General features: G+C 50.6%; 1 protein-coding gene across 3 annotated transcripts in view; it reads right to left on the bottom strand.

The window, feature by feature from the left end:
• The window catches only part of GRK5 (G protein-coupled receptor kinase 5), a 261,434-nt gene that overhangs the window by 71,873 nt on the left and 177,002 nt on the right, over nt 1–12,559 (bottom strand). Inside the window, exon 1 of one of the 3 annotated variants that reach the window (XM_017849760.1) lies at nt 12,400–12,532. The exons of the other annotated variants lie outside the window; for them this stretch is intronic. Within the exon in view, the coding sequence (XP_017705249.1) occupies nt 12,400–12,477 (78 nt within the window). The 5' untranslated portion in view covers nt 12,478–12,532. Of the gene's footprint in view, nt 1–12,399; nt 12,533–12,559 lie in introns of those variants that run through there. 3 annotated transcript variants of the gene reach the window in all.

Below are 12,559 nucleotides of genomic sequence, written 5' to 3'. Positions count from 1 at the left end.
CACAGATACACACCCCATACACAGACACCCACACCCACACACACTCAAACCCACACACAGACACCCCCACACACAGACCCACACACTCACACACACACCCACAGATACCCACCCACACAAACACACCCGCACCCCTACACACACATGTATAGACACACAGACACCCACACACAGACACATTCCCCGCATGGAGTGCTGATGCCAGGCTCACCCTACATGGCAGGGGATTATTATATCTACATGGTAGGTATTATTAGTTCCAATTTGCAGATGAAGAAACTAAGGGTCTGAGAGGTTCCAATACAGCACAGCTACCAAGCAACAGGGCCGCAATGGTGTCTCCAAAGGGGCTGAGCACTCTAGAGCCAGCTGCCTGCTGTTTGCCAGAATGAGAAGCACCCAGGGTCCTGCCGCCCCTGGACAGCCCGCCGTTGGTCTGGCACCATGGGAATGTAGCTAGACTGCTCTGCAGGACCCAGGCCCTGGGCAAATGGCCGGCCATCATTTGGGGTAACTCTATACCATCCAGAACACTAGATTTGCACTGTACCAAAATACGTCTGTGAAGGTGGCTCTATTTAACCAAATGGAGGCCTGGGGCTCACTGATCAGCCTCAATAACCAGCTAAAAATACTCTTGCTGTGGGTGCTAAAACCCACATTAAAAAAATAACACCCCTTTCAGGTCAGCTGCCTCCCGACAGAGGTCCCGCCGGTGGACGGGCATGCAGGTGGCAGTGGGAGCACACGGGGACAGGCCTCCCATGCTGGGATCAAAAGGCCTTTCTCCGAAGAGTCCGTGCCAGGCCACCACTTGAAGAGCGTTTGTGTTGGGAGGCGGAAAACGGATGGAAGGCCTCCAGCTGGGCTTTTCACACTGATTAAGACACTTAGTGGCAGGCCATGTCTCCACAGTGACTACCTGAGGGGAGATGAGAGGCCACCTACAGAGGAAAGGTACCATGGTGGCTCCCCTGGATGGGCCGAGCTCAAGGCAGATCACACTCCACAGGACTGGGGCCACCCCAGAAACCACTGCTCTGAGGACACCTTTGCCCAGGTGGTGGGAGAAAGCTTCAACCAGCTGAACCCAGCAAACATAAGCAGCAAGTAAGAGTTTGTGCCAACAACCCAGAATTTTACAATGAGATGTAGCTCAGGAAATAGCAGCCAGACAATGATTTCAATGAAAAGAAAGGTAAACCGTATGCAAAGAATGCCCTCGTGACCTCCATCTGCAAGAGAGTCCCTTCCAACCAGAGAGGGAGATGGGCCTTGTCCCCTCCCCGAAACACAGGCCTCTCTGCTGTTCTGATCATTTAAAGCTCTCTTGGCCAGGTGCGGTGGCTCACACCTGTAATCCTAGCACTTTGGGAGGCTGAGGCGGGCGGATCACCTGACGTCAGGAGGTCGAGACCAGCCTGCCCAACATAGGGAAACCCTGTCTCTGCTAAAAATACAAAAAATTAGCCAAGCGTGGTGGCGGGTGCCTGTAATCCCAGCTACTTGGGAGGCTGAGGCAGGAGAATCGCTTGAACTCGGGAGGCGGAGGTTGCAGTAAGCTGAGATTGCACCATTGCACTCCAGCCTGGGCAACAAGAGTGAAACTCCATCTTGGAAAAAAAAAAAAAAAAGCCCTCTCCCTGCCCAGAGCTCTGTTCTAACAGCCAGGGTGCCAGGGAGCATCCACAACCATCCATAATCCAGATACGTGCCAGGTGCCAACAGGGAAGACACCACTGAATGAGCCTTCTCTCTGCATTGTGATTTATGCCAAACACGGGGTGGCCTTTGTGGGGAGATGCCGCTCTAACACAAAATGCAGCCTATTACATTGAGCTTAAGGAACAAAGAACTTTTTCTGCATCTGTGCCTCCCAAAGAGTGGAAACATCTATGTGCATCTTAGTTTACAGCTCTAATACTTCATTCTCTTGGCCTGCCCTAATTGCATCATCAATCTCGGAATCTGCCAGAGAAAATATGTCCTGGCTATGAAGACACATTTCCTTCAGATGCTTTTTAGAACCTGCCACGTTTTCAAAGAAGTCGGCCCTGGTTTAGAAAGGGCAGTCTGGGCTGAACTCCTCTCGGCCTTGGACTAACTTTAGATGGCACCTCCTTCTCCCAGGAGACCTTCTCCTGCCCTGACAGGAAGATGAAGTCAGAGGTGCCGTGAGGTCTTGCCACCTCCAGCTTCTGTAATTATCGATGTGGTCAGCTTTTCCAGAGTCCTTGAGGCAGGGACAAGTGACAGGCCTGGTCAGCACAATGTTCACCATGTACCCCGCCGGAGAAACACCTGGATCCACCCCCACGGCCCCAGCTTCTCATCTGTGCTGACCACGTGGGCCGCCCCTCCAGAGCCTCTCTAGCCCTCTCCCACCCTGCTGTGGGGGTGGAGCGGTGGGGTGGTTTTCTGCTGGCTCTGTCCCCGCCTGGGCACCGCAGGCTCCTGGACCCTGTTCTCCAGGCCCAACTCCTGTGGGCAGCCTTCTCCCACGATCCCGCATCAGTCCCTTCCCTTGGCCCTGCAGGTCAGCGGGTGGTGGAGGCTCAGGGATGCTGCATCAGCAGCTACTGATTTCCCTCCCCTGCCCACGCTTTGTAAATGGGCCCTCGTTAAATTCCTCCATTCACACATGGGGCTGGCCATCCGTTTTCTGCCAGGACCTGGCTGATGCCCTGCACGGCGCTTCAGACGGGTGGGCACTGGCCTTGCTTCCTTTCTGCTCCCCAGTGAGAATGGCGAGCAGGGCATGAAGGGTGCGTCCCCCAGGGGCCCCAGGGTCAGACGGACCTGGTCAACCCCAAAACCTGTGCCCGCCCTGGCAAAGTGTTCTGTAATCTCTGGCTCCCATCTTAGTGGCCCTCTCAGGCCTCAGTCAGGAGGGATTCACTGGCCCATCTTAGGGCAACAGATGGGATGGAACCAGAGAAGGGAGGGAAGAATGGACTCTTGTCCACATTGGGTGGAGAATGAAAGTGGCAGGAGTGATCCCAGATTTCCTGAGGTACCACAGCCACCAGCTTGTGAATTGTGGCCTGGCCAGAGGCAAACACTGAATAGAAGGCAGGAGGGAAGGGGGGCTGCATCTCTCCACATGGTGGAGGGGACACGCTCACCTCTTTCAGAGGGAGGGGACACCCATGCCCCTCTCAGGGGAAGTGATAAGCTCCCCAGTGGCATAGGGTGACATGGTTTGGCTGTGTCCCCACCCAGATCTCATCATGAATTGTAGCTCTCACAATTCTCATGTGTTGTGGGAAGGACCCGGTGGTGGGAGGTAACTGGATCATGAGGGTGGGTCTTTCCGGTACTGTTCTCAGGACAGTGAATAAGTCTCACGAGATCTGATATTTTGTTTGTTTTTTGAGATTTTGAGATGGAGTCTTGCTCTGTTGCCTAGGCTGGAGTGCAGCAGTACGATCTCAGCTCACTGCAACCTCTGCCTCCTGGGTTCAAGTGATTCTCCTGTCTCAGCTCCCAAGCAGCTGGGACTATAGGCGCACGCCACCATGCCCAGCTAATTTTTGTATTTTTAGTAGAGATGGGGTTTCACCATATTGGCCAGGCTGGTCTTGAACTCCTGACCTTGTGATCTGCCCATCTTGGCCTCCCAAAGTGCTGGTTACAGGTGTGAACCACCGTGCCCGGCCCGATCTGATGGTTTTATAAAGGGCATTTCCGCTGCACATGCTCTCTTCTCTTGTCTCCCGCCATGTGAGACGTGACTTTCGCCTTCCACTATGACTGTGAGGCCTCCCCAGCCACGTGGAACTGTGAGTCCATTAAACCTCTTTCTTCTGTAAACTGCCCAGTCTTAGGTATGTCTTTATCAGCAGCCTGAAAACGGACTAATACAGAGGGGCTGTGCCATCCCGCTTCCTGTCTGCCCCATCACTCATCTCCTAAGAGCTCAGCCCTGAGTGGCTGCCCCCATCCTCACCCCCACCAGCTGCTTTTCCTCCTTCCCTCTCAGAATTGTTTCTCTGTCCCCACATCCAACCAAGGATCCAAAGGCTACAAGGAAAGGTCTTTAACTTTCCCCATTACTCTTTTTGTTCTAACTGAAAAGAATCCAAGCCTAACCTAGTTCAACAAAACTGGAAGTTTTGGCTCCTGGAATCTGAGGATGAGCTGAACAACCAAATTGTGGGGAGAAAAGAAAAGCAGCTGGGCCCAGAGCCCAGAAACCAGGGACACAAGCACTTCTGGAGCCCCCATCGTCTGTGTGTTGGGGGTGTGTGTGTGTGTTCTCACGATCTCTGGGTGCTGACTGGCTTGTTCCAGTGTAGGAAACATGGCAGTTTCCAGTTCCCAGGGTTTTTATGTTAAGCTTTCTCTAGCAGGGAAGAACTTCCCCTTGAGGTCATCAATTCCAGGGAAAGGACTTGTTGGCCCGCCTTGGCTCACAGACTCCCTCCTGCTCCAGTCAACTGCAGCTTGGGGGTGACATCATTAAGAACATGGCAGCTTCTAGAACAGCCATGTCATTTGGGAATACAGGTGGGGCACCCAGGAGACTGGATGATCCCACAGACGTGCACTATATAAACCCATTTTAGAAGTGGCACTTTTTCAAGATAGCCCTGCTCCCAGGGTCTGGCTTCCTAGCTGTTCTGACAGTCTCTATGTGCATCTGAAAAACTATAAGCACCCTCCACTCTCCCCATTTTGGAGGATCACACCAGTGAGAGAAAGACGAAGACAAATACTGAATTCTCATAAACAACAGAAGCAGAATACTTAGTCCCCGGTGAGGCAGAGTGGATCATTTCACAGTAAAATTTAAAATGATCAGGCACGGTGACAGGTGACAGCCCACTAATTTTATGTCATCTCCTATAGTCTAGGCTAATTAGCAGCTAGGAAGGTCTCTTAGCATTTCCTATATGAGATTTCATTTGTTGTAACCTCATATTTATAGTTGCCTGCCTCCAAGGTGGCCTTCAATAATCCTTGCCTCGTTATTCATGCTCTTGGAAAGTCTCTTTCGATACGAAACAGGGCTAACCAGTGCCACCAGTATGATATTAGGGAAATAGTGTGCATGCTCTAAGGCTAGGTCATAGAGGGCACTGCAGCTCCTACCATGCTCTCTTGGATTGCTCGCGCCGGAGAAAGACAGCCATGTTGTGAGGATACTCAAGCAATCCCACGGAGAGGCTCCCTCCTCCCAACAGCCAGCACCAACCTGCCAGGCATGTGAATAACTGTGGATGCAGATCCTCTGGCCACGGTCAAGCCTTTAGACGACTGCAGCCCAGCCAACTTCTTGATATCTCCTCATGAGAGACCTTGAGCTAACAACACCTCGCGAAGCCATGCCCAAATTCCTGACCCAGAAAACCATCACATAATAAAGATTGACTGTTGTTTCAAGCCACTATGTTTTGAGGTGAACTAATACTACGTGGGCCTCAGTGGCTCACGCCTGTAATCCCAGCACTTTGGGAAGCCAACGTGGGCAGATCACTTGAGGTCAGGAGCTCAAGACCAGCCTGGCCAACCTGGTGAAACACCATCTCTACCAAAAATACAAAAATTAGCTGGGCGTGGTGGCACACGCCTGTAATCCCAGTTACTATGGTGGCTGAGGCACGAGAATCGCTTGAACCCAGGAGGCGGAGGTTGCAGTGAGCTGAGGTCGCCCCACTGTACTGCAGCCTGGGCGAAAGAGTAAGACTCTGTCTCAAAAAAGAACAACAACAAAAAAATCCCAAAGCTAACACTGAACAGATATTTTAACTTGTAGCTGGTGTTGCTTAATTCACTTCCAAATTTTCCTTGGCGAGGTGCAGTGGCTCATGCCTGTAATCCAGCACTTTGGGAAGCCAAGGTGGAAGGATAACTTAAGGCCAGGAGTTCAAGACCAGCCTGGGCAATACAGTGAGACCCCATCTCCTAAAAAGAAATTTATTTAATTAGCCAGGGATGGTGGCCTGCGCCTGTAGTCCCAGCTACTTAGGAGGCTGAGGTGGGAGGATTCGTTTTGGATCCAGGAGTCTGAGGCTACGGTAAGCTATGATCATACCATCACACTCCAGCCTGGGCAATAGAGTGAGACTCCATCTCTTGGAAAAAAAAATCTTATTTTTTTTAAATCTTTCATTTAACCAGAAAGCAAGCTGCACAAGGGCAGGAACTTAGTTCCCCTGTTCATTGTGTTCTCCCAACTGCTAGAACAGAGCCTGGCACATAGGAGATGCCCCATAAATATGCACTGGGTGGATCTGGCAGATACAGATACAGATCTGCCAAACATCCTCCAATCCCAAAGAGAAGAGACCAGAACACACTAAGTCTCACCCAAGTGTGGAGACAAGATGGTTTCAAATGAGCCAGCATGTGGTCAAGGCTCCTAGGGAACAGGTTAGAGAGAAGTCCATCAGTCTCCGAGATGCCCAAGACCCTTTGGCCTGTGGGGGCTGACACTAGCCTAGACCCTCTTCAGTCCCCTGACCTGCTGGACAAGCTCTTTGCCCTCTAGAGACCAGACCTAGTCATGGTTTAGGTCACTGACTCCATTTCTTGCTGAGAGGGCAGCTGGCAGTGGCAGGAGAAAAGTCTTTCTCAGGTTCCTGGAAGACCCTTGACAACCAATACAAAAGGCCGAACTCCCTCTGCAGTCTAGTAAATGATGCACCAACAGTTCTGCTACCCAGAAAATCACCTGGGCTCTCTTTAAAAAACAGCTGCATTCTTCCACTTGACTTGAGAAATGCAGACATTAAGACTGTGCAGAAGGCTGGGCACGATAGTTCATGCCTATAATCCCAGCATTTTGAGAGGCTGAGGCGGGCAGATCACTTGAGGTCAGGAATTCAAGACCAGCCTGGCCAACTTGGTGAAACCCCATCTCTACTAATAATACAAAAATTAGCTGGGTGTGGCGGTGCACACCTGTAATCCCAGCTATTCAGGAGGCTGAGGCAGGAGGATCGCTTGAACCCAAGAGGTGGAGGCTGTAGTGAGCTGAGATCGTGCCACTGCACTGCAGTCTGGGTGACAGAGTGAGACTCTGTCTCAAATTAAAAAAAAATAAATAAATATTGTGCAGGAGAGGACCCTTTCCCAGGGACTACATCAGAGTCCAGCGAGGACAGGTTATTTTTAAAAGCTCCACTTGGTAGAAATTCAACAGAGAGATGGGAATGGCATGGATGGTGCTGGCCGAGTCAGGCAGAACCCGGGGCGCTACTGTAACACCAAGGACACCGCCACCTCCTCCCTCCTCTGGGTTCCGGTCAGGATGGAAGAAAAAACGGACCTTAGACGAGAAGTTACGCCAGCCCTGGAAAACTCAATAAAGTCTCCGTGCGTAAAAGAGGTGTTCCAGAGGCTGGTCATTTGACGTCAAGATGGGCGATGAAAAAGTCTCGCTAATTCCCAGGGATGCACATGAAAACGCAGAGGGGATGGGGTCGGCCTCTCGTGAGTGGCAGCTTCATTAGGGCAGATGTGAAGAGCATTGGACGCACTGACGCAGGGAGCCAGACTCACATTTCCTTTCCAAAAAACAGCTCTTGGTTCAGGCCCAGAGAGAGCGAACGACAGCATGACCAGAATGAAAATGGGCATCCACAGGATTTTTTTTTTCCCCCTTTTCAAACTGACTATAAGTGTCTAACAAAACACGTGGCTGGAAAATTCCACCGGCTCCTAGGCTTAGCCTCACCCAGCTCTGCCTCATCAACTCTCTAGATGGCTCCCAAAGCTGCTGCTGCCTCCTCTTTTCCAAATGGGGAGTAGCGCTTGGTCCGGGGCATCTTTTGTCCTCACGCTTCTCCATCCACGTGGATTTGTTTCCTTAGTGAGCTCTTCCAGCCCAGGGCTCTCTAACACCAGCTCTATATATGTTGACAACTCCAAGGCTGGGCACAGAGGCTCATGCCTGTAATCCCACCACTTTGGGAGGCCAAAGCGGGCAGATCACTTGAGCCCAGGAGTTTGAGACCAGCCATGGCAACATAGTGAAACTCTGTCTCTACAAAGAATACAAAAATTAGCTGGGCGTGGTGGCGTGTACCTGTAGTTCCAGCTACTTGGGAGGCTGAGGCAGGAGGATCACCTGAGCTCGGGAGGCAGAGGTTGCAGTGAGCTGAGATCACACCACTGCACTCTAGTCTGGGCGACAGAGTAAGACTGTGTCTCAAAAGTAAATTTTTTTTTTTTAAAGTTGACAATTCCCAATTTTCCATTTCCAGCCCAGACCTTTCTCATGAAGCCTGACTTGAACACCCATCTCCCCTGGAGCTTCTCCACTCAAGCATCTGGTAGACATCCCAAAGCATGTGTGCCTGAAGCGGAGCTCTTGATTTTTCCCACAAGGTGACCCTCCCACAGCCTTTCCCTAAATCCATCTTTCTATTTGTTCAGGTCAAAACTTTGAAGTCTTCCTTAACTCTTCTCTCATCCCCAGTCCATCAGAGAATACTGTTAACTCCATCTTCCACACAAGTCTCAAATCCAACCACTTCTCACCACTGCCAGGGGCTACCATGCTGGCTTGAGCCACCAGCTGCTCTCACCTGGACTGCTGCAACAGCCTCCTAGCAGATCTCCCTGCTCCCACCTCTGCCCCTCAAAGCCTGCTCCCAACATGGAAGCCAGAGGGATCCTTTAAAAACCTAAGGCACAGATGGGCATGGTGGTGCACACTACACTTGTATTTGCAGCTACTTGGGAGGCCAAGGCAGGAGGATCACTTGAGCCCAGGAGGTTGAGGCTGCAATGAGCTACGAACCCACCCCTGCACTCCAGCCTGGATGACAGAGTGAGACCCTGTCTCATTAAAACAAAACAAAACAAAACAAAACAAAACAGAACCAAACCCCAAGTCAGACCATGCCACTGCTCTGCTAAAAACCCTCCAGTGGCTCCCCCATTTCTCTCAAAGTCAAAGTTCTCTGATGGCACAAAGTCCTACATGATCAACTTCTCTCCTACCCGCTCTGCCCTTGCTCCCTCCCCTCCAACTGCAGACACTCGTGCCTGCAGGCCTTTGTGCTGGCTGTTCCCTGCCTGTAATGCCCTTTCACCACATATTCACTTGACTAACTCCTCCAGCTCCTCCTGGTCCTCAATCAAACGTTGCCTTTTCAAAGACTCCTATGCTGACCATCCTACTTCATGATACGACCAGCCTCCCCATATCCACACTCCCAACCTCCTTTAACCTGCTCTAGTTCTTCTTTTCCCATCCCAGTTCTCACCTTCAAACATTCCATGTCATTGGCTTATTATGCTCATGGCCTCAGAGGCAGCATGATGTTGAGGAAGGAGCCTGGACCGGGAGCCAGGAGACCTGAGTTCTGGGCCTACCTCTGCCCCTCACATGCTCTGTGACTTCAGGCAAGTCACCAACCTCCACTGGGCCCAATCTGAGCATCACTCAACTGCTAGGTGTGGCATTGCGGGCTGAGGATTCACAGACCATGGGCCACGTCTGTGCCACCAAGAGGCTTGACTAGTGGAGGAATAGGCACACAAACCCCTCAATGGCTATATTCACTGAGCCTCAGTGCTATTCCAGACATGGTTCTGAGCAGTAAGAACTCATGTAGTCTCTACCTAACACCTCTCCCATCATCAGATACAGCTATATCCCCACTTACAGATGAAGACACGAAGTACACGAGGGGTTAAACACCTGCCCATGCATGGTCTCACCAAGAGATGGTGGCAGAGCCACGCTGTCCTGGCATCCTATCTCTGGAGCCTGCACTCTCCATCAATGCACCTCTGCCAGCATGGGGCAGCAATGTGGCTCAGGTGCATGTGAGAAGCAAGCACCCACAGCAGAGGGGCACAGGAGAAGAGACAAGAAGAGGGAGATTGGGAGGACCTCTGTGAACAGGGGACAGAAGGATAAGCAGGCATTTGCCAGGCAAATGGACTATGGGGAGGATTTCAGGCAGGGAGGCCTGAGGGAGCTAGGGCCAAGAGGCTTGAACTCTCCTGGCAAGTCACAAATGCCAGAAGTGGGTAGTGAGGCCAGAATACACGGTTGAAGAAAGACTCCGGGAAGGTCAAGGGTGAAAAGGTGGGCAGGAGCTGATGCTGGAAGATCTGGTAAGTTAGCTTCAGAACCCGGACTTGATCCTAGATGTCATTACTTTCCAACCCTGGATACACACTGAACCCCTGGGAGATCTGAAAAATGCCAATAGGTGTTAGAATGGATGGCTAGCCTAGTGCTAATAAGCCTTGTGCCAAACTATGGCCTGCAACTACTGTGTCCCAGTAAAAGGAACCACAGCTCCTCCAAAAAACAATAGATCTAGTATAAGATGAGCCCAGAACCCTGTGTCATATCAGACAGCAAGGAGACTACTGATAACTGCTGGAGTCCAGCCAGGGACTCAAAGCCAACCCGGAGAGGCCCCCACTAGCCAGGGATGAGACCATCAGCATCAGTCAGGATAATGACTACGGTGCAACAGTACACATGCAACATGTCTAAAACCACGAGTTAAAAACTCTAATTAGTTACTGCTACTAGAGGATGGTAGTGAACCAGTTTGGTATTTTAGAAACATTAATGCGAGAAAAGAATCAACCATTTCCTCCATGAACTTTACCACTAGGTCACCACATGGTCATCAAAAGGAAGTGCCTCTGTTGGCAAATGAAGACAGAATGGCAGAATTAGAATGTTGCCATGTTGCAAGCCCTTGTTAATTAACAGATTCACATACAGACTAGCAATAGCTGCTACCATTTCAAAAAGAAAGACAACCAGATAGTATATGCCCCCGATGAAAGAACATGAAACCACTGAGGAAGTCAAATCCCACTCCACACGCAAAAAGGGAAACTGAATTTGGTCAAGTTTCTAGATCCAACTAGCAATGCATAAGAAATATAGATGAGCCTGGCCGGGTGTGGTGACTCACGCCTGTGGTTCCAGCATTTTGGGAGGCTGAGGCAGGTGGATCACGAGGTCAGGAGATGGAGATCATCCTGGCTAACACAGTGAAACCCCGTCTCTACTAAAAATACAAAAAAATTAGCTGGGCACGGTGGGGGGAGCCTTTAGTCCCAGCTACTCGGGAGGCTGAGGCAGAAGAATGGTATGAACCTGGGAGGCGGAGCTTGCAGTGAGCTGAGATCGCGCCACTGCACTCCAGCCTGGGCGACAGAGTGAGAGTCCATCTCAAAAAAAAAAAAAAACCTGAAATATAGAGGAACCTGTTAAATGACGCTTGGGGATAAGAATACAAAATTCAGACTGTGGAAAGCTCTTCTGTAGGAACAACAAATGTATTACAAAGGGGGATGGATGGTTAAGGGGGAGCCTAGAGTCAAGAAAACATCAGCCGATCACAATGTGTGGACCTTATCCAGACCAGTTCAAACAGATACACACAAAATGTACGAGAACGCTGAAAATCTGAATGCTAACGTTTGATGATAGTAAAGAATTTTTTAAGGTATGATAATACTATTTTTTAAAGAGCTCTTATTCAGAGATACATACTGAAAAGTTCACTGGCCGGGCGCGGTGGCTCAAGCCTGTAATCCCAGCACTTTGGGAGGCCGAGATGGGCGGATCACGAGGTCAGGAGATCAAGACCATCCTGGCTAACATGGTGAAACCCCATCTCTACTAAAAAAATACAAAAAAACCTAGCCGGGCGAGGTGGTGGGTGCCTGTAGTCCCAGCTACTTAGGAGGCTGAGGCAGGAGAATGGCGTAAACCCGGGAGGCGGAGCTTGCAGTGAGCTGAGATCCGGCCACTGCACTCCAGCCTGGGCGACAGAGCGAGACTCTGTCTCAAAAAAAAAAAAAGAAAAGTTCACAGATGAGATAATATATGAAATTTGCTACAAAATGTTACAAAGTAGAGGATGGAGGAATGGATGAAAGAAGACTGGCCATGAGTTCATAATTGCTGAGGTGGGGTGAAGGGTGCCTGGGGGTTCATTACACTATTCTGTCGACTTTACTTTTATAGCTTGAAATTTTCCATAATAAAAGTTATAAAATACTAGGCCCCACCTCCAGAGATTCAAATTAATTGGTCTGGGCTTCAGCTCAGGCTCTGGTGTGTTTTTAAGGCTCCCCAGGTGTTTCTAATGCCCAGCCAAGATTGAAAACTACTATAATCACTCATACAAGAGGCGCCAAGAATCTGCTCGAAGCCCAAGGCAGAGCCTCCCCTAAGCCCAAGGCAGCGCCTGCGGAGGGGAGGGAGCTGGCCTGGGCAGGGTCAAGGAGCCAAGCACATGAGCCTTGATCAGGCTGGGGAAGGATGAGGAGGGGAAGGCATTAAAGAGTGCAAAGATTTCAGTCTCGGGTGACTGTAGGGTGCTGGTCACTGGGACAGGTAATGTCTCAGGGCTGGTAGCTTTGGGGTCCTGGGAGAAAGTGCTGAGTGCATTTGGGACTTACTGACTTTAAGGCGGCCTTTGTGACTTCAGTGGAGATGTCCAGTGGGCAATTTGGTTTTGTGAGTCTAGAGATGCACATCGAGATCCTGAAGCAGATACAGAGACTTGAAACCTTAAAGGGTTGTCCCCCATACTGACATAGAGGTCAGGATGGCTGCAGC

The sequence above is a fragment of the Rhinopithecus bieti genome, unplaced genomic scaffold (assembly GCF_001698545.2).
Source record: "Rhinopithecus bieti isolate Rb0 unplaced genomic scaffold, ASM169854v2 scaffold_33066, whole genome shotgun sequence".
Lineage (NCBI taxonomy): Eukaryota > Metazoa > Chordata > Mammalia > Primates > Cercopithecidae > Rhinopithecus > Rhinopithecus bieti.
Note: the sequence above shows the minus strand (reverse complement) of the source record. Positions and strands in the feature narration are given on the sequence as shown.